Source organism: Haemaphysalis longicornis, unplaced genomic scaffold (assembly GCF_048455015.1).
Source record: "Haemaphysalis longicornis isolate Haplotype H1 unplaced genomic scaffold, Haemaphysalis longicornis Haplotype H1 scaffold_80, whole genome shotgun sequence".
Classification (NCBI taxonomy): Eukaryota; Metazoa; Arthropoda; class Arachnida; order Ixodida; family Ixodidae; genus Haemaphysalis; species Haemaphysalis longicornis.
In genome coordinates this window covers 285,408-307,593 of record NW_027526446.1, presented here as the reverse complement: position 1 = coordinate 307,593, position 22,186 = coordinate 285,408, and the positions used below count along the sequence as shown (strand labels likewise).

Here is a 22,186-nt window from a genome sequence, read left to right as displayed (position 1 = left end):
TGTCTGAAGTGTGAAATGCTTTTGCTGGAACTCCATTCAAATTTTCCCACATTACGCACGATCGCATGCGTAATGCATGCACGTTTACAGCACAGATACTAAAGGAAAAAAAAGAGAGGGCAAAACCCTATCCAGGTCTATCTGTTTGTTTCCACTCGCTTCCTTGCACAATTCAGGCAGTTGTGCCCAATGCTTGCCAATTTCTCAACTGTTTTTTTTTTTTTCACTGTTTGTTTATACCCTGGAAACTCGTTGGCTCAAGATTTATTTTCACATGATACAGCCTCACCATCAGATCTGCGTGAACCCAAACATCTTGCTGCTAAAGCACTTCTCCTATTGCAATTTGTGTACTGCCACGGCATTCCACAAGAAAGAAAATAGGGCAGAATGTACAAATATGGCTAAAAGAATGGGAAACATGTAAAAACGGAGTAGTGTTCGCAGGCATCAATCAACCGGATTTAGGGGAAAACCCCAAGGCGGAGTAACTTTCTGCAAAATAAAATTTGACGCCCACCTGAACAGGAGTCGTGTGGCCACAAAGGAAAGCCATGCAGCTTTCTCAGATACTCCGCAGTTGAAGAACAATTCGTCCCGCTAACCTGGAGGCTAGGCATTTGTAGTGTGAGCGCAAATTGATCAACAACTTGAACTGAGGGACCCGAGTTAAGGGGAAATCCCCACAGGGAAGTAAATCGACAATTCACTCTTGCCCTACAAACGACTACCGTATTTTCCGGTGTATAAGCCATGGTTTTTTTCTGAAATTTTCGTTGGTGCGGGTTATCCACTGGTGCGACTTATGTACGGAATAAATCCGGTTCATGGCAGCCGCGCATGATCTGCGCTTGAAAAGGTGCCTGTGTGCTGCGTGATGTCAGTGCACGTTAAGAAACACAGCTCTATGGTCTAAATGAATGAATTATTTGCTAGCGAGTCGGAGGAACAACGCTTGGATGGTTTTGCCTTAATGCCGTCTGTAAGTACATGCCATCTGTGTGTATCAGTAAACCATTTTTTGAGAAGTTAGTTCTGTCTAGACTTTGGACGGTAGATGCACATGTCTAGCACTGCTTACCGGGGGATGCGTTCAGAGGCGGCAGCCGCCGCAACCATGTACTTTCGCCGCACTTTCTAACAAACAGATCCTCTATGAGTTTACCTCACTAACAAGTGTGTCTTGTACGCGGGTGCGACTTATATACGTTTCTTTTTTTCCCCCCAAAAAAACTGTTGTTTTGAAGGAAGTGGGACCTACACAAAATTGCGACTTATAGACCAGAAAATACGGTATGTAGCCTCCTGGTTAGCTCAGTTGGTGCAGCGACTGCCCCTAATAGGCTGTGGTCCCGGGTTCGTATCCTGGACGAGGACAAATTGTTCCCCAACTGCCAAGTTTCTGAGAAAGCTGTATGGCTTTCCTTTCTAGCCACACGACTCCTTTTCAGGTGGGCATCAAATTTTCCTTTCCAGGCCACATAGACGAGCGGTGTTTCTTTGCCCTTTTCTTTTATTTTTGTGCCTCGTCCGTTCTTATGCTGCCTTGGCCAGGAAAAGACGCTGGGTACACATTATTGCTTGCAAAACAGTGCGGAAAACTTGGACAAGATTCTCTACTTGGTCCAAGTTTCCCAAGCAGTGAGACTTCTAGCTAGAGGGCCAACTTGGCCAGTGCACCTTGTAGCAGGCCCAGTGTGCGAGGATGCGGCTGGTGCCCTCCAGGTCGGGGATGCGCAAGAACTTGGCGATCTTGAGGGCCAGGCAGTAGTGCTGCCGCAGCACCAGCCTGTCCAGCAGCACGTCCATCGACAGGCACTCCAGCCTTTCCCACGGAGGGTCAAGGGGCCAACACAACAAGCGCCAAACTTCGTGCCACGCTTGACGCCAAGCGTTTGTGGCCCGTTGCTACCCCTGCTGGGTCATCCTCTTCCTATGCACGCTTTCGTACGGTGAGATCTCTGGCAACGTTTGTACACTGCCTTTGATCAACACGAGTGCCGGACCCAGATCTAAAACCTTTGTTTGATAATACAATTGACGCAGGAGTATTTTCTCCGCGCTGTCTTTTGTTGTCGAAAGGTTAAGCCTAAGATATGGTACATAAGTTTAACTTTTTCGCTGTCACTGACGTACTGGACACAACCATAATCAAACAAATCCCTATGCTGATTCACCGATATTACAGAAAACCAAGCCGACACTGGGGGTGCGTCACGGCCAGAAACACCCGTCAGTGAAATGGTTAGAGTAAATGGGTTGCTTTGTCAACCATGTTGGACACTTGTTAGCACTGGAAGAGGACTTGTTCCAAACTCTCAATAGAACCCATTGCAGGTGCCTGTGATGGCAATCGGTTTCAGCATTACTAGCCTGACAGGAACACCCCCACAATTACGTGAGTGACAGACAACCAGAAAAAAAAGTAATGTTTCTAACTTGTTAACATGACAAGTTAGGGATTTAACCCCCAAAGAGTGGTTTAACCCCGCTTCCTCAAGCTTGCTTTACTTTCCTTGTGTGCCCTATTAATTTCCTTCCACGCAGATTATGTGGGCAACACGACAGCAGGAGACACCAGAACAAGAGGGTGAATACGAAAGCAGCGCACAGAATGATTAGGGTGAGGGATACTGGGTGAAAGTCAGCGGTAGTCCCACCATGTGGTCCCTCACAGCGTTGAGCACCCGCAGGGTCTGACAGGTGCTCACGAAGCTGTCCGGGTTCATGCCCTGCACAAATGACTTGCCGAAGTAGGCCGCCTGCGATTCAGAGAAGGGGGGGAGGACATTAGTGACCATGCCTGAATTGAATCCCCTGTACTGGCACATACCGTATTTTTGCGCGTATAACCCGCCCCGGCATATAATCCGCACCCCGCTTTCAGCTCGTCCGAAAAAAAAAAAAAGGAAAAGAACATCGCAACACATCACATACTGTGTAGACAGAATAAGCCTGTATTTAGCAACTGGAATACACTGACTGCAAGGTGAAAGTCACAACCGACTAATAAAATTCAGTTGTTAGAGTGCGCTCGTCCTTGTTTTTTCTTCCTTGTCCTTGTATGTTTTGCGCAATCGCTGCTATGGAAGGCTTAGTCAGTGTTACTGCGTGGGAGCTAGGAAAAACCTCATGTATTATCCACACCCCTACTTTGCCACTAAAATTTTCCCTCTTTTGGTGCGGGTTATATGCGCAAAAATACGGTCAACTGAAAATACGGTCAACTATTCAGACAACTAATGCCCTCTGGCGTGTTCATTGAAAACCCATATTTCAGTCTCGTGGCCGTGTGTTTACGTTTCTTCATATCGAATTGCATTTTGTATACAAGGACAAATAGGACTAGGACAAGGCGCAAGCGCCTCGTCCCAGTTTTGTTAGCGTCTTGTTTAGTGTCCTGCAGCGTCCTACTGAAGAATGCGCTTCTCCGATCCGGCTGTCCTAAGGTGCTACCGAACCGGCGATTGTGCTGTGGCAGTCCCAGGATTCAGGATCCAGGATCCACTATCCTTCCGAACGTGGCTGTTGCTGCTGGTTGGTCGATTCAGATGTCAATTCAACAGCTGAAGACTGGTGCTTGAAACAGGCTGGCCACTAATGGCATGGCAAGTGACATGCAGTGAAGGAGGATCCATGTGCTGCAGGCACACCAACTCGAAAAACGCACAAAAAAGTTGCACGGCCCATCTTTGGTCGTGCTGCCTAGCCCACTGAAGGGTGCGGTGCTCTCATCCAGCTGTTTAAAAGCTGACCCCAAACCGGCGATTCCGCAGTGGCAGTCCCAGAATTCGGGCAATTCCAGGGTGGTGAAAACGACTGAACATAGGCATCGGCTGCTGCTCCGGTTGTGCTGGCCAGGATCGGCAAACTTTCCGAAAGTGGCTGCTGCTGGTTAAAAAAAAAATTGCTTGCTAAACCACAAGCACCATCTAGTGCAAACCAGTCATTAACTGTGCTTATTGTTTATTTCAGACCATAAGTGATATAGTATCTCTAAAATAAGAATACCAGGTGTCATGATCATTTCCATGAATGAGTGAATGAAAAGTCTTTATTATATTTTTGTTGTAGGATGGCTCTTCAGCCTAATAAGGGGAAAAGGGTGCAAGCTTGGAAAAAGGAAGAAAAGAAAAATGTGCATCCACACATGTGTGTGGATGCACAGCACAATCACATGCGGCAATCAATGCCTGCCTCGTGAGCGAATGCCCAGAGGGAAAGCAATGTGTCGTGGCTGTTGTTGCTTGGGGTGGTCCTTTGGTGCAGGGTGTTGACGTGCGGTGGCAAGTACTGGGCACGTGGTCCACTGTTGGGCATAGCATAATTCCATGGTGCACGTGGAACAGCTCACTAATGGGACCTGTTCTTGGTCATCGTCACTGTCGTGCTCAGTAGCCCCGGGTCTGCAGCGGCGGTGGGCCTGACATTTTGTGAGCACGTCTTCTGTCAGTGCGGCCCCCGCACGTGCCTTGTGGATGAGGACCTGAGCCCCCCGTGGCAGTCCTCGGGGCAGTGGGTGGGGATGTACCGCCAGAGGGCGCATCTTCGCTCCTTCTTGGATGCCCAAATTTTGGCTTTTGGGTCGGGGTCGTCTGGTGCGGGCATAGTCTGGGTCACCAGGATAGAGCGGTCGTCCATATGCTCGCACGCCAACGCCTTTGCAGCTTCATCGCCAAGGCCACCGGCGTGACCTGGTCCCCAGTCCACTCTCAACTCTTCTCCATAGTGCCTGTACAGCACTGTGCTCGCCATTTTGATCCCATGAGCAAGCATGCCAGTTCTGGGGGTGCGGCCAAGGATTTTCCTAACCTCTCTACTGTCTATGTAGATGACCACCCAACAAGCCTTGCAAGTGAGGGTTGCCAGGCATAACGTCCTGATGGTGCGTGTGCCGGCTCCGCCAAAGTGGTTGCCTATGCGGCGGATGAGGTGGAGGTGTCGGTGCCACGTTGGCTTATGCTGACGAGCCCCTTCCTTCGGTCCACCAACCTCGCTGAGGGGAATTCCAAAGATCCTCACCCACTGCTCCGCCAGTCGTGAAATGGTCTCGCCGGCCAATGTAAAGCTGATCTTCGCTCGCTCCGAGTCGTAGCCACCCACCAGGAGAAGGTTAGTCTTTTCCGGTGACGGGCTGCATGCCAGTGGAAGGGAGGTAGCGGTCGATGGCGTCCAAGGCTTGCTGCATAATTCCCTGTATACCTGCTGTGGTTAAGTTCATACCCTTGGGGTCCACCCACAGCGTGATGTCATCCACGTAGAATGTCAAGCCCAGGTGTGGGATTTTCTGCAGCTCTAAGCCAGCCCTCTCATCACGATGTCGAAGAGGACTGGTGACAAGATGGCACCCTGTGGTACTCCCCTGGCATTTAAGAACGTCCTCAGTTGGCCGGAGATAGATTTGATCTCAAACATTTGGGCTGCCAGGAAGGACAACCCAAAGTTCATGATCCGGGTGCCAATTCCAGCCCCCTCGAGAGCCGTCAGTCGAGTTCGCCACTGTGTCAAAGGCTTTCTGAAAGTTTACTGCCAGGAGGATGCCAGGAATCTTAAGGCGGCCCCCTTAAGGTGGCCCCCCCGGGCCCCCTCTCTCACCAGCTAGTGCAGTAGCAGAAGGCTGTCTTGAGCGCACAGCCCTGGCCAGAAGCATGTCTGGGCTGAATTGAAAAAACCCGGGTTTTCCACCTTGAGGTGGTATGTGAGCCGAGTCAGCACCATGCACTCGAGGAGCTTGCATAGTGTTGACGTTAAAGCTAAGGTCGGAGGTTCTTAATGCTGTTGGGTTTTTTCTCTGGCTTCGGGATGGGGTAGATAATCAAATGCTTCCATTCTGCTGGGATGCTCCCAGTTCGCCAGATCATGGATCTGTAAAGGTTTTGGCTTTGGTGCCTGATGGTTTTTATGCCCGTGGGTCACGAATCAGCAAGGAATGTGACCTCTTAACGTGCCGAAGCTACACATGGGCAGCGAGGCACGCCATAGTGTAGGGGCTCTAGATGAATTTCGACCACCTGGGGATCCTTAACGTGCACCGAAATCTCAACACATGACCCCAGGCATAAAAGCGGCCACTGCAGCCGAGATTCCAGCTCGTGTCCTCGGGCTCAGCAGCACAACGGCTTAGCCACTGAGCCTCTATGGCAAGTGCTTCGCTGATAACACACCCGCACCAACCAGCCACCCAAAGTGCAGTGAGAATTTTTTTTCCTGCGTGCATGTGTCCATTGCTGTGCCTTGGAAGCAGTAGTAGGTGCCCTTTTTTCCCGCAGAGATAAACCGTGGTTGTAATTTCTTTTATTTTGGATTTGGCACGGGCTGTGGAATATCTGACACTTTGCACAAACATGTGGCTATGGTTTCCATGCAGTGCTGTTTCAGCTGGTACTCGATTTTATGCTGCATCCGATTTTGAAACGTATTTTTTGGAGAAAAAAATTCACGCATCTCCACGAAGTGAATCATGACAAGCACTGGGGATCATTCTTACTGTAAATCACCCGTGAGAGTGCTTACTGCTGGTAAAACGATTTCCAATCCAAATCCAATTCAATCCAATCCAATGCTCCTTGTGCATTCGCAGCACGGAGCTCTCTTCCTCTCTTTCTCCCTCTCTAACCTTTTGTGAACCATTCATTTTGTTATTGTTGACCTTTTGTGAACCTTTTGTTCACACATGTTTCGATTTACACGATGCTGTGCATCTCCCCCCCCCCCTCTCCCGCCCTCCCTCCCTCCCTCCTTCCCTCCCTCCCTCCCTCCCTCCCTCTAACCTTTTGTGAACCTATTATTTTGTTCTTGTTAACTTTTTGTGAACCTTTTGTTCACACATGTTTCGATTTACACGATGCTGTGCATCTCCCCCCCCCCCTCTCCCGCCCTCCCTCCCTCCCTCCCTCCCTCCCTCCCTCCCTCTAACCTTTTGTGAAACTAATATTTTGTTCTTGTTAACCTTTTGTGAACCTTTTGTTCACAGACGTTTCAATTTACACGGTGCTGTGCTGTGTTCACCGACACTGCACACCGGACAAGCCTCAGCCTTAACGTGCTTCGCCCCTAAAAGGTGCGCGTTAGAATCGAGTAAACACGGCACATTGCGACCCATCATCGTCATACCTGCATGTTCAGACAAACATTCGTTCTGAGCCTCTTGATAACCTCTTCGGCTGGTGCTTACCACCCCAGGAGCAGCAGCCTTCCCGTTGGTAATGCGCGTTTGAAAATCCCGCTCCTCCTCCTGCTCACCCTGAGCAGCTTCTTCTGTGTCTTTGGCTGGTACTCGTGTGCAGCCGCGTCGATGCACTGCTGCACAGCCAGCTCCAGCTCAGAGTTCTCCATGAGGGTCCGCAGGTACTCATCCGCCTTGTAGCTCTTTTTCTGGGGGCAGACAAAGAGAGAGGAGGGAGGGCTCCTGTGAGGAGGTAAATGTTGGTACACTACTGCAGTACTAGGCACCACATGTTTGTCATGTTTTAGAGTTGCCCTTGTAGGCAGCAACATTTACACTTTCTTTAAGGCAAGTTAGAAGGCTACAAACTCTGTGTGAGCTTACAACGCTTGCAGGGTTTAAGCTACCCTCTAATTAAGGACAAAATATTTTTAAGCATACAGTGTTTATTTGGGAATCAGTCCCTGTTTAAAGGGCACTGAAGTGAATTTCTCAAGCCTCTGTTTTTGCTTTCATTGCATAGACTGGCTCAAATAAACACACTTTTCATCATTTATCAGGTGGACAAGGTAACATTTATTTTATAAAGCCTCAAAGAAGAAGAAAAACTACCATGCACGGTCGGCAGTGGCCGCACCAACTAAAGGCAGTGAAGTGGCGTCAATACAAGTTGTACCGTGGCTGGACGATGTCCAAGATTAGAATTCAAACCAGTTTCGGTTTTGGTTCTGTGAAATAACATGCTTGGCACCCGACGTTATCGTTAGCTGGGCATTCTCATCTCAGCAATCGGCATACCGCGCTTCTGCCATGTTGTCAGCTGTAAAATGTGTCAGATAAGCCTGCCAGCACAGCTCGGAATCATTAGAGACCTCAGCCGAGGCGTACTGTATTTTTGTGCGTATAACCCGCACCAAAAATGTGAAAACTTCAGTGGCAAAGTATGCGTGCGGATAATACGTGGGGTTTATCCTTTAGCGCAGCTTCACGGCAATGCGCGTTGTGCCGTGAAGCTCCTATGCAGTAACAATGACTAAGCCTTCCATGGCAGTGATTGCGCAAAGCATGCAAGGAGAAGGAAAAAAAAAAAAAAAAAAAAAACAAGTGCATGCGCACTCTAACAACTGAATTTTATTAGGGAATTGTGACTTTCGCCTTGCAGTCGTCAATGTATCCTACTTGCTAAATATATGCTTTTTCTGTCGACATAGTATGTCATGTGGTGCTTGAGCAGTAGCTTTAGTGCAGCCTTTGCTGTATCAAATGTGCAGGCAATACGCGAGGATCTTTTTTTTCTTTCCCGGCGGGCTGAAAGTGGGAGTGCGGATTATATACAGGGGCGGGTTTTACGCGCGAAAATATGGTACTTGTTTTGTGATCGGTATTCATACCCTGTATTAAGTTTTATGTCTTTTACCCCCTATTATAATGCGCAAATTTGGGCACTGTCGGTACTCGAATAAATAATAAATCATACGAAACGTCATAGGAAATAAGTAAGGAGGATGCAGAGAGTAGGACAGCATTTTCGAATTGATTTTTCTACTGGAAAAAGTCACGCACACGCAGCGAGAGTGGTCAAAAAATGGTCTACAGACTCCAGACTACAATTTTCCCTAGTAATGCTGCCATGTTTAGAAATCACTTCAGTGTCCCTTCAAGTGATGCACTATAGATAAACCAAAAGAATGCTTACTGCATGTAGCAGAAGCAGCATGACGAGCACTGCATGCACAAACATTAACTGCAATTTTCAGAAACTCTGTGAATGCCAGCTAATAATATTCCCATGTTTGTTGCACTGACTCCTCATTCTAGAGCAGAGAATACAAACCTCAAACTCCACAGAAGCCTCAACAAGCAAGGCACCGGGCTTGATGGAGCCAATACTGAAGACGTCGGTCACAACATCTGCAACAATACAGAACAACATGGAGGCATTGGAATAGTACTTTTGCAAAAATATAGCCCTTAATTGAACTGCTGAAACCACAACCTGGCCAAAGAGAGAGGGTTTCAAGTACTCCAAATGGCAGTTGTTACCATGAGAATAGAGTTTCTGCAGTGTGAAGTTGTCTGGCTGCAATCATTGCGTGTCTTGACCAAGGGCTAATCCTTTTTGAATGATTCCTAAGAACTACGATCTTTTATAATTTATATTTTATTTCCCAATTCTAGGGTTGCTCTTCTGTTGCTGCTGCAGTCATCTTTTCTAGCTGATGATCAGCTAGCTTTACACAACTTGTAAAATAAAAACTATGCTTTCATGAACAGTGATAACCACAACACAGTTGCACAACACACACGCAAACAAGTTTGGTCCAGAAATACCTGGTGAAGCATGCTTCCAATAAACTGCCAAACTCAGCATTATTGTGGACAAAACATTAACACAAGCACAGCAATGTAAAAGAACTAGCACTGCCACCAATGAGCCAACGACAGGTCTAGCCCTTGCTACATACTCAGGTGTCCAGTGCTAAATGTTGACAACGTTCTGGTCTTGCCCATTCCGTCTCTTTTTGTTCAAGCATAGACGCTGAGGCATTCCAACTTAATGCTCTTAACTCCCATGGTCTATGTTCTAGCCTGACACAGCAGTGCACTGCGCTTGCCAAGAAATCACTTGCACCAACAAGATCCATCAACAAGATTAAATAGCGATAAAAATATAAAATCTCCTCTCATGATAAAATGTAAATCATGCAAATGAACTCACACCCTTGCAGGCACATTCCAGATTTTAACCTGGAAGGGTGTTTAGACAATGTTTGTAGTGCACTGCAGTGTCCCTTCAAAGGCAAGTAAGCAAGCAGTTCGGGCCTGGGCTCTGCTTGGCGTTGTAACCGGAGGTATCACGCTCTGTACCACTGAACACTGAACCTGTCCCTCTCCAATACATGTTAGTTGCAAAACTACGACTCAGAATATGACGTCCAAGCACATCATTCTCCCCTTGAGAATTTGTGTATTAGCAGGACATCTCCCGATTACAAGAAAAAAGAAAACATACGGAAAGCAACAGCTGAACAAAAATTCTTTTACGAGCCTTCTTTTAGCAATAAAAGCAGGCCATTTCGATCATCCCAGCAACTTGAAGATATTCCTCTAATGCACTAAGTATTGCCGTGAACCATGATTTCTATTTCGTTGAATTATGTGTTTAATTACTAGCCACACCCAGCTGTCTAATTTGTGTTCAAAGAAGGGCAAGTGTTTCCTTCCCTTTCCTTTATATTATCTGATGCGGAGAGCGTTTTGATCTGTCATCACTAGACTAGCATGTTTTTCTTTGATAGCCAGTGATTTGACAGTTCCGGAAAGCATAACATGGAGAGATAAATGCTTGCAGAAAAAATGCCGCAGCATTCCCCTTCACCGACGCACTAATGTACGTGTTTTTTTGTTGACCGTTTCTTTGCTGCTTGTGTATTCTTTAAGTTTTTTGCGGAGCGCAAGTTCGCTCCGATAAAACTTTGAAAGAACCTTCCATCGTTCTTGGCTAGGTGACAATATCATGACACATTACTTACTAGTTCAACTTGCTGTCAACAGACAGAGGGCCAATATGCAACTGATTACCACGAGAAATCTAAATTGCATGACAATGCACATTTCTTGTTTTTTCTTTAATTTTTATGAGTTATGCAAAAGCCAGGGAATAGCCCAAAAGTGCAATCTGCTTCTCTCTAGCAGGTGCACCTACTTTGCGAGATAAAAAATTGCAAAGGTGGGGCAGGTGACGCGTGGTTTTTGACGGCTCAGGTTTTTTCCAACTTTGGGGATTTGCACACGGCAAAGTGTAATGGTTAGGACTAAAATTTGTTTGAAAACAAAAACAACACGAAAATGACAAACAATTCAAAAGAAACTTTTGTGCTTTGCCATGAACGAAAAATTTAGAAAAAAATTGCGAAATCGGACTAGACGCTAGATTGTCACTCACTTTGATGCCCCCAATCTCCGTATCTGCGATAGTGACCAACTTGTGTGTGGTAGGTAATGTTGGCCAGATATTTATAAGCATATCTGTAAAATATGGCTTGTCCAGAAAAAATAAAAATATACGCAAAAATCCTTTTTCTAAAAATGCGCAAGTTTAAAAATCAACATAAAAAAGAACCCGCTCTCAATTGTCTTCAAAATTGGGGAAACTAGATTCTTAAAGAGGGCCAACAACATTGTTGAAGAACATGTGGCATTATTTTGATTGTACCGACGTCATAAGCAGCTGAACTTGCGCGTTCGAGTCGCGTTTCCGTGCCTGTGCTCCTCTACTGCCGCTGCTTTTCTGGCTTTGCGCTTTGATAAAAAAGTGTCTGTTCATGTTCTGCGGCCACAGCAGGGAATGTCAAAGCTGTTGCATCCTTCTAATCGAGGAATCAGTTTTCTTGTTTTTTATTTGCGATGTTTCACTCAATAAGCACAAGTACACCTGCATGGCGAAGACCCGACAGAAAGTGTGGCTCTTCGGGCGTCACTTTTTTTTAACGCACGAGTGGGCGCGGGGACAATGCCAAAGCGGTGGCGCCGGATGGGGAGTTCGGAAGAAAAACTGCCTTCCTCCTCCCGTAGCTTTCTCGTAAGCGGTGCAGTCGACTCGCTTTCTGAGGGGTGGAAGGGATTCGAGGCCTATGCGGCGCAAGCCCCCAGCGGCAGCCCACTTTTTTGGTGCACGGTGGAACAGGATTAAAACCGGATTCAATTGTTTTATCCGATATCACGGCACTGGAGCATTGTAATAAGCGGTTTATTGTACCATAGAAAGCATACAAAAGTAGACGGTGTCATAGCTGTTCATTGTTATATCCGATAAATTGTTATAACAAATGATATCGTTATGAGTGGACTCGATTGCACTTCGTATTCCGCGATAAGATGCAGTGTGGCCAGGGATATGCCGTTAGGTATGAGTTGCTTGTCAAAGCTGAAATTTAGAAAGGGGATCTGAATGCGGCTGGCAGTGGTATGGTAGTTAGAATTGAGTGTGGAAGTGTCGGCGTTGTGGCGGCATTGTGGCGTAGGAGACCAGCGGCATTGCAGCGACGGGGAGCCGTAGTAGCGGTGCGTTTGGGCATCATTGTCATCTTGGGTGTGCAGTGGAGTACGAGGGTAAAGGCGACGAGAGCCTTCATCCGGGTAGTTAAAATTAGGAGATTGTTGTCGAGGGGGCACAAATCAATGGGTTGGACAGTAGCGTACCATGTGGCCAATACAACAGCAGTGGAAGCCGATAGGACGATCATCAGGTGTTCTCCAATCGGCTGGATTCCTGCTTGGGTAGTACGCTGGGCCGTAGCTTGCTCGGCCGTCATTAGTAGGCCGAAGTAGGCTAATTTAGAAGTTTGGCCGGCTGATGCAACAAAGTGACTGAACACCCAGTTTGGCCAGTTCATCTCGCACAACAGCATGAATTAACAGAACAGTGGGTCTGGTGTCTTCAGAAACGTGGTGAGGAAGGACGGCCTAGGCCATAGCCTTTAGTTCTCTGTGCACTATTCTTGTCAGGTCTCGAGCAGCGGTCATGTCCGATAAGATGATAGGTGGGTGAGCTGGTTGTTAGAGGTCTTCACAAGATGAGGTGGTGGCTATGATTGGGAGTCGGGTGAATTGCGATGTGATACGGCAGCTTTTCCCCTGCTCGAAGCGGCGGCACTAATTTATGATAGCGTCGACAGCCTTCAACATCCACTTTGTCAGTTCCACTGAATTTCCCTGAATCGTGGGGTTTGGAAACGACAACAAGTGGTGTGGTGGAACCAGGGTCCCTGTTGCTATGCATCACTGCTACTTGCGTAACATAGCGTCCGCTACAGAGCTTTGTGATGCTATGAGGCACCCCGCACACTCCACCAAGATGTTACGGGGAAGAAAGAAGCAAGGTGAAGCCTGGTGTATGTGGAGACAACTGAGCAGCTCTAGCCAGACGGGAGCTTGCGAGTATCAGCCATTTCCTCCGACGTTGCCAGACATGACAACCAAACACCTTATTTCGCCGTAGGATACGCAGCAGCTGCCTTGGTGTGTAACCAATCTGTTCAGGCTAATCCCCTTGCGACAACATTTTGCAGATATGTTTATAAATAGCTGTCCCATCACTTACCCTATCACCTACAAGTTGGTCACTGTCACAGACACAAAGATAGGCGGCGTCAAAGTGAGCGACAATTTAGCGTCTAGTCCAATATCATGATTTATTTCCAAATATTTTTGTTCATGGCAGAACGCAAAGTTCGTTTTGAACTGTTTGTCATTTTGGCGTTGTTTTTGTTTTCAAACAGATTTTAGTCCTAACCATTACACCTTGTCGTGAGCAAAGCCCCAAAGTTGAAAAATACTGCAGCTGCCGGAAACCATGTGTCTCCCGCTCCACCTTGGCAATTTTTTACCTCGCAAAGTACACACTTTAGCTAAAGAAAAATGGATTGCATTTCTGGGCCTGGCTTGCGCATAACTCATAGAACTATGAGGAAAAACAAAGAATGCGTGTGTCACGCATGTTCAATCTCCCATGGAATCAGCCAACTGCCAAAAACCGCAGCCTAGAGACCCGCTTTTGTTCCACAACTCCATAAGTAGAATAACTCTAGCCGAGTGTTCCCCTGATCCCAGTGGAAGTGGCAGCCACTAAGCGTCCCAGTGGCCCTGCCCAGTGTGCGCATCACGGATGTTCAACACTCAATAGCGGGTTTCACGCCCAATCTGCCAAGGGAAATGTAGAGGGTGCAATTACCGGGAACCTTCTGCAGCAGTTCGTGGCTGATGTTGCCAATGATGCGGGCTCCATCCAGTTCCTGGACCAGGTATATCGAGGTGTCAAAGGGGTAAGTGCACAGGAGTCAAGGTACAAGTCATGAGGAAAGCAAAAACAGGCCCTGGTTGTGCCAGCAAGCTGCACGAAAACGGCTTTTTGTGCAATGCATACACTTCTTTAAAGGGGCCATGCAGACAATATGCAAGTTTGGTTCATTCAAAAGATTGCCTCGTTAGAATCATGCTGACACCACTTTTAACCTAAACTTCGCTCAAATAAGCTGTATAATTAGGAAAAAAGGGAATGGCCATGCGACCCACTAGCTCATTTCCCGCAGCAGAAGCTATGATGTCATACCAGCCAGCTCTGCGATTGGTGGAGGCTGGCAAAAGCAAACGCGAATTTGGCAGAAGTTACAAGCTTGCCGAACGAGCTATTTGCGCTTAAATTTAGGGCATATTCTTTTTATATCAGTAAGAATGGTAGGACAAACAGTGGAAGTTACGAAAGCACAGGTAAACATAGAAGTACCGATGCGCACTGCTGTTGGTACTCAACGCACTATGCTTCGTTTAGATGCACAACACTGTGGGGCTTTGGGGTTGTCTCAGACGACACTGGCCGATTGGCGCAAGGGCCATATTTAACGTGACCATATTTATCGAGCGAGCACCATGTTCCACGAAATGATTATTTTCTCCATGAACAAAAAAAAGCCAGGTTTGAATACGGTCACAAACAAACCAAAGGTAGAAAAAGGCTTGCCGTGGTGTGGTGGCGCAATCTAGGTTGACTAGCAGTAAGCAAGTCTCCGCTCCACACCAAGTTCAGCTGAAAGACCCGTTCTTATGATGTCATTGCAAACGTCGGTAACACACGTTTTGGGGCGAAAATTAAAATTTTAGCTTAAATTGATTAATTTCGCAGTGAATAAAGTATCGTTTGCTTCTAGAGAAGTGCTGGGGGCACTACAGAACATGAACTGTTTCGAATAAAACAAACTAGTATTTTGTCTTCACGGCCCCTTTAAATGGGCCATGCAGACAAAATACAAGTTTGTTTTATTCGAAACACTTGGTATTTTGTAGGGAGCGTGCGACACCTAAAGAGGGCTTGCTGCTCTGCCTTGGCAGTGCCGGCGTCCCGCAGCGGGAAAGCTCCGCGGCAGTCGTCTGCTAGGCTGGCACTTGGCAAGGCGAACAGTGTAATCTAACCAGCTGTATTTCACCGCATCGACTGCTCCTGGTTGTTTTATTGGCTCCAATGAAGAAAAGGGCACCAAACTTTACGGCAGCAAACACGTTTTCGACGTGTCCGAGGTAAGTGACGGTGCACACTGCACCATTGTCAAAGGTTGCTGCATAAGACAAACAAGCGTAATCAAGGAGGCTTACGCTGTTGCAACCCATGTGTTCAACAATTATTATTTCACTTTAGAGCTGTCTCCTTGTAAATTAGCAAAGATTAATGCAACTGATCGACACAAGTGGCTGCCCATCTTCACCTAGCGAATACAAACGGTTCTTATCTGCGTCTTTGTAAGTGGGAACCAGCATGCGATTTCTTCATTAACCCTTTCGCTGTCACGACGTTCCGGTACATTTTCGCATTTCGCCCCCACAGTGTCACTAATGTACCGGTACATTCTCCATTGTGCGTTCAAAAATTCGCACCATAGCGCAAAGCCTGGACTGTTTGCGCCATCGGTCGCATTGTTCTAGTAGTTCGTGTTTTCACTCGCTAGCTGTTTGCCATGGAGTGTACACAGTTTGCGACTGAAGAGTACACAGCAACCGCACCCACCCTTCGTTGCTGGGGGGTTTGGTCGCTCCGCGCGCTGTACTCTGTCGGGATGAGTGACCATGCGGCATGCGTGCAATTAGGGGTGGGAGGGTTGTCGTGCCATCCGCAGCAGGGTTCTAGGTTTTTTTTTTTTTTTTTCATTCTGTTCCCACGTCTGTTATGGTGCACCAGGTTAGCGCAGAGCGCTGTTGCCTTTCCAGTAGACCAAAACGTGACTCAATCGCAGCTTTCACTCGCTCATTTCTGTGCGTTGTGCAATTTGCTGAAAGTGCTCCATCCATGCGCGCCGTTACTTTCGGATGGCTGACCGTGCGGGGCCTTTGGCTGCGGACAGGAGCGACGGTTCTTCGATTCCAATTTAAATAAGAGCCGAGCTCGGGTTCGCATTCTGAGAGTTTCTCATCCAAGGAAGGGGTGCGAGTTCCACAGCGTCAGATTCTCATGTTGAAACGGTGGGGGTTGTCGTCCAGGAAGCGTGCACGGCAAACTGAAAATATCTGGAAGAAAGGCGATTTGTCACCCACGCTTTTTCCTTTCGACGCGTTACGTTCCGGATGCTATCATAGTCAATTTCGGAAACCAAGCCTGGGGGTGCGCCACGGCCAGAAACACCCGACAATGAAAGGGTTCGAAAAGAAAGTGAAAGAGCGTGCCTTTATTCTATTAAAGCCGGCTTAACGAATCGAGCGTTCAGCTGAACGATATGCTCAACGAGAAGGATGCTTACTTCGCGCGTACGTCACCTTGAAAGTCCCGACTACCGTGTTTTTTGGTTGTCACACCACCGGGTTTAGGTTTGTCGTTACTGCCTATAGGTGTAAGTGTTGAAATTTTGCTGTCAATATAAAAATGCTGAAACAGCCTCTCTTAACAGCTCTCATTCTTACCTTTCACACTGCTTATTTTTTCATCATGCTTCACGAACTTGCTCATATTCCACGTTAGGATATACAATAGATAGAAACCTGCATGTAAAACGCCTGCCAGTCAACCACCCAGAGGGGAAAAAACAGAGTGTGCAAATATTCGAAACTTTGAATACTTTGCGAATATAGTACTTGCTATTCTATTCGGAGTGCAGATTTATCGACCGAAATATTTGAAGTTAGCACAGTAAAAGTAGCCCTGAAGCACGTACATGCCAATTGATGGTTCACTCCACGACATGCCCTTTTTAGTTGGCTTTTTTTGCATCACGCCGAAACTCTGCAAAAACGTCTTACACGTGTGAGCATTGCGTGCAACAAGGGCATTCTAACCCAAGGGCGTAGCCAGGCAAGGTGTTTCGGTGTCAGCACACCCTACAAAATTTTCTGAGCGCCGTACGTCCCCCTCTCAGCCTTTTCTCTTCTCCCATGTTACTTACACACCGCATTACAATATAAAAACAAAAATAAAAGTCGGTTTGTTGTTCGTGTGCAGTTGGACTGCGCTTACTCTTCATTTAGCACACTGCACAAGAACGAAACCAATCGCGCTCACCAAATGTGAAACAGTATGCGAACGCTTATTTTTCTCTTACCCAGATCATTGGCACCAGTAACCTCACTGGCACTGTTGCTAGTGGACAACAGTTTCTACAGCTAATCGACAAATACGGTGGCTTGCAGCGAATGATAGAAACCAGCGACGACTCGAAAAAAAAACAAAAAAAAGTTCCCACAGCAGAGACACAAAAAAGGTAACAATAATGCTCATAGTCACCAACCAAATGCACGCTCATTCTACAAGCTGGGACTGGCTTACACGATTCCCAGACCCGAAAATAATTAGCGGCTAAAACGTAACAGAGGGAACAGACTGAACTTCGATAACGAGACAGTCTGTCTCCGGCGATCATAGGCCTTTTGCGGTAGGCCAGCGGGAAAACTGTAGGCGCGTATGACAGCAATCTTGGATCTGTCGATGGTTTACCACCAACGGAGTCGGCACTGCATATTCTTGCCCATTTCGACAGCTGCCATTCGGTTCTATCGACACTAGGTAAAAAAAAAGTTTACGACCGCTTTCTGCATACGGACATAGTTGGACGAAAATGACAACAACCACTTAGTACTTCACGCAGTGCACACAGCGCACACACAGACTCCCATGACGTCACATGTACGGGTCTTCAAGCGATCTTCTAGTGCGGTGTTCAACCTGCAGCGGGCTGCGGGGCCTTGTTTACCATAATTCCTCCTAGATGGTGCCGCCATGCTGCTCCACACCGCCATTCGCCTTTGCTTTGTTTTTGGCCGTATTTGCACCTGGCTGGTTTATGTTACGGTAGGTAGTATTTGTTTCGTGAAACATGCGGTATGTTCGACAAATAGGGTCACGCAAGACAACGTCACTTACGCCAATCGGCCGGTGTCGTCCGAGACAAGCGCCGCACTGCCGTGCAGCTATAACACGCATATGGCATGCAGTACCAACAGCCGTACACACTGGTCGTTCTATGTTTACGTGTACTTTCATAACTTCCATTGTTTCAGCCCACCATTCTTACTGCTATGAAATGAATATGCACTGCACTTAAGCGAAAATAGCTCCTTCTGCAAGCTTATAAGCCCTATCTAACTTGCGTTTGCTTTTGCCGGTCTCAGCCAATCACACGGCTGAGCATATGATGACATATGTTCTAGTGCGGGAAATGAGCTAAGGATTTGTATGGCCATTCCCTTTTTTCCTATTTACGTAGCTTATTTGAGCAAAGTTTTGTCAAAAGTGGTGTCAGTATGATTCTAACGAGGCAATCTTTCGAATGAACCAAACTTGTGTTTTGTCTGCACGGCCCCTCTAAATACACTCCCTTCATAAAAGCACTGTACACTTGAAAAGCCTGTCCCTTGTAAAATATCCAGACAGCCTGATCTGCTGCGTGCATTAAGAACAGCTGTTTCAGGATTGCCCCCCTAGATGAGAAACAATGTGTCTACCTGGTTTCCCCTTTCTTTTTTTTTACATTTCTAGAAGCTACAGACAAGCACATCAAGAAAACTTCCACATAAACTGCTATGCTAGCGCGTAGAACCTCGCAACATGAAGCCCCTGAACCGCAAAAGCAGGGAGACACAAAGGATATTTTATGAAGTCCCTGTCCATGCCGACGACAAAGACGACGTTGTTCCAATGTCCAATCACAGCCCTACGGCCGCACCTGAAAAAAAAAATTCCCCCGCATTTCCCCGAGGGGGAGAATGTGAAAGTGCGAATGCACGGTTGTCGGCCCGCTTGCGGCGCTTGCGCTCGGCCCCCGCAGCCCACCGCCTCGCCGACTTCTCTTCCATCTCTTCCATCGGGTTTGTAGTATCACGTGTACACCACGCAGTTATCAAGCCGCTATAACGCCGCTGAGTCGCCAACGCACGCCGCTGACGACGTAGTTTGAGTGCGTTAAAGATATAAGGCGCGTCACTGACACTGATATCCCCGTCGCGTCCGTGGCTTGGTCGGTAGAGCGTCGCGCTGCGGCCGCAAAGTCCTCGGATCGAAACCTGGCGCCGGATGCTGTTTTTTTTTATATATAGAGAGGAGGACTGCGGACGCCGACGCCGACGCCGCCGCCGCCACCGGCGGTGGATGGTTTGGGGTCGCTTATAAAGTGCATTCGCACTTAAAATCCAAGCAGCACTGGTGTAAGTAGGCGCCATTAAAATGTACAGATCAGAAATTCAGCCCTACGTGAAGAGAATGCCTTCAGTTTGTTGACATTAGTGTCTTCCTGCATGACGGTCAGGTGCACTGGAGATGCCAGCCACGGTCCAAAAAAACCATTCTTCAGCTCTACAATTTGGCCCGCTCCAAGATTGCGAAAAGGAGCGTTGCACTTCTCTCAAAAAGTCTCGTGTGCAGTAGGTTGTGTGCAGCCTTCAGCTCCAAGCACTAAGCCTGCACAATGCTGGCCTTCTCGCATATTTGTTGGCTTTCACAGCAAGAAGCCCGGATAAAGAAATGCATTCGCGAAGCCAGAGCTTGAACCCGAAAAATTCCTCTGGGCACTTAAGTCTGCTTGCACGCTCTGAAGACGAAAGCCTGGCGATGCTTATGGGCAGCGTGTCCACTGCTGCACCGCATTCGCATCTCTCTGTTCCCTTGTGTTTCATTGTCTTTGGGTGCAAATTACTGTATTTTCGTGCGTATAACCCGCCCCTGCATATAATCCGCACCCCCACTTTCAGCCCACCGGAAAAGAAAAAAAATCCTCGCGTATTGCCTGCACATTTGATACAGGAAAGGCTGCACCAAAGCTAATGCTCCAGCAACACATCACATACTATGTAGACAGAAAAAGCTTATATTTAGCAAGTAGAATACACTCACAGCAAGGCAAAAGTCACAATTCACTCAGTGTCACTGCTCTCGCTAGAGCTATTAAGAGATTCACAGCACAACGTGCATTGCCGTGAAGCTACACTCAAGGAAAAACCCTGCGTATTACCCGCACCCCTACTTTGCCACTGAAATTTTCGCATTTTTGGTGCGGGTTATACGCGTGAAAATACGGTACTTCGACAGGCTGCTACACCGTGTTCGCATCTCTTCTTTCCTTTTATTCCTTCGTGTTTTGATGCAAAATACTTGCATACTAAACTTGCAACACACACACCACAGCCTCGCCAGAATCAGTGTTGTGCACGGCTGGGATGTACCTGTCCTACTCACGTGCCAGGAGGTTCGGGTTATACGCGTGAAAATACGGTACTTCGACAGGCTGCTACACCGTGTTCGCATCTCTTCTTTCCTTTTATTCCATCGTGTTTTGATGCAAAATACTTGCATACTAAACTTGCAACACACACACCACAGCCTCGCCAGAATCAGTGTTGTGCACGGCTGGGATGTACCTGTCCTACTCACGTGCCAGGAGGTTCACTTGTCACGTGGCATGCACTGCTCTAAGTTTTGCTCCACCAAAAGTGGAGATGGTAGTGCACTGGGCTGCTACTGTGGCGACCAGGGTTCGAATCCCGTGCGTGTTTTCTATTTACTAAGTCTTTACAGAAGGGGCCATTCTCTTGACTGGACAGCAACAACAGTTTCTCACAAAATGGGTCACTTGTTTGAGGCTTTTCGATTTGATTTGATGTGGCCTGACAGGGGCCTCAGCGACCCGATTCAGAGTGTTTGTAACTAAAGTGATGTTCACAAATTTAAACATAGTACCGTATTTACTCGCATAATGATCACACTTTTTTTCTTCAAAACATTTCATGTAAATTTAGGCGTGCGTTCATTTCGCGGGATAAATTTTTCGCGAAAAAGTTTCGAGCATGCAAGCAAGTTGTGGGTCAAAATTTTTACAATAGGTCTCATGAACATAATAAAAATAATAAATAAATAAAAACATAATAAACACTCCGCCCACCGCCGCCAGCCTCTTTGCACAGTGATGCAAAGTGCAGTGCTTTCATGAATTACAGAACGCGCCGGAACGAGTTTGCTGCGAGGTGACAACAGTTCAACCAATAAGTGGCTGCCACTGTCCCAGTGCCGTACATCAAAACAGACATGGCTGCCGCCACAGCAACCTGAGCGGGTTTTTTTCTTTGTCTTGTGAGCACATTATGTGCATTTTGTGAGAGTTTCTTCCTCATCAATATCGAACGCATGCTTGCCGATATCGCCAATATTGGCAAGTCTGCTGCAATAACAGAGCCATGTCCTCTTTGAAAGGAAAGGAAACAGAGCTACAGATGACCATCATCACCTAGAGCATCACACATACCGAACATTGCTGCGGTTAGTTTTAAGGAGCGTTCATTGCATGGGAAATAAAAAAAATCGAACTTTGACGACGAACCTTAGGGGTGCAATCATTACGCGAGTGCGATCATAACGCAAGTAAATGCGATAATAGTATAATACAGTCAAACCCGGTTATATCGAACTCGCCAAAAAACGCCCGCGAGTTCGATATATGGCATAATTCGATATATGCATGCTGAAGAATTGTACAGCATAAAAGCACCTACCGTTTCTGAAAGCACTTTATTAGTGAAACAAACTCACTTCCGCACGAAGTATTCCTCAATTTCGAGCTTCACGGCGAAAGACAGGTTCTGCCGCTTCGCGCTAGCCATCACGGCTACACAGTACAAGTCCAACACACGCCGACAATTCGAACACTCCGAACACAAAAACAGCAAGAAGAACAACGCGCGCCTCTCCAGCGACGAGAGAACTAGAGTGGCAACAGCCTGTGATTGGCTGTCTGAGCAAACGGGGCGGGAGGGCCAGGATCATTTTTATGTTGGGGGTCGACGGCGGCTTCCCGACGCGGAAACAGCCCGAGAGTGAGGGAGGGAGAAAGAGCGAGGTGAAGGAGCTTCACAGGAACCGCCGGGCTAAAACACTTTTCCAGGGTGTGTGGGCGGGTTTCTCCTCTGCCGCGAGAGAAAGCCAACTTGGGGGGCCACTTTTGCGCCGCTGGCGTTCGATATATCGGTAGATGCTTCTATTTCTGTTTGATGTAAGCGTAA

The 22,186-nt window shown here is 47.3% G+C and overlaps 1 protein-coding gene across 1 annotated transcript in view; it reads right to left on the bottom strand.

Annotated features, from left to right (window-relative positions):
• The window catches only part of Vps16a (vacuolar protein sorting 16), an 83,175-nt gene that overhangs the window by 43,653 nt on the left and 17,336 nt on the right, over positions 1 to 22,186 (bottom strand). The window contains 6 exon segments of the mRNA XM_077682211.1: positions 1,681 to 1,825; positions 2,635 to 2,762; positions 7,243 to 7,374; positions 9,000 to 9,076; positions 13,899 to 13,993; positions 18,790 to 18,864. Coding sequence (XP_077538337.1) covers positions 1,681 to 1,825; positions 2,635 to 2,762; positions 7,243 to 7,374; positions 9,000 to 9,076; positions 13,899 to 13,993; positions 18,790 to 18,864 — 652 coding nt within the window.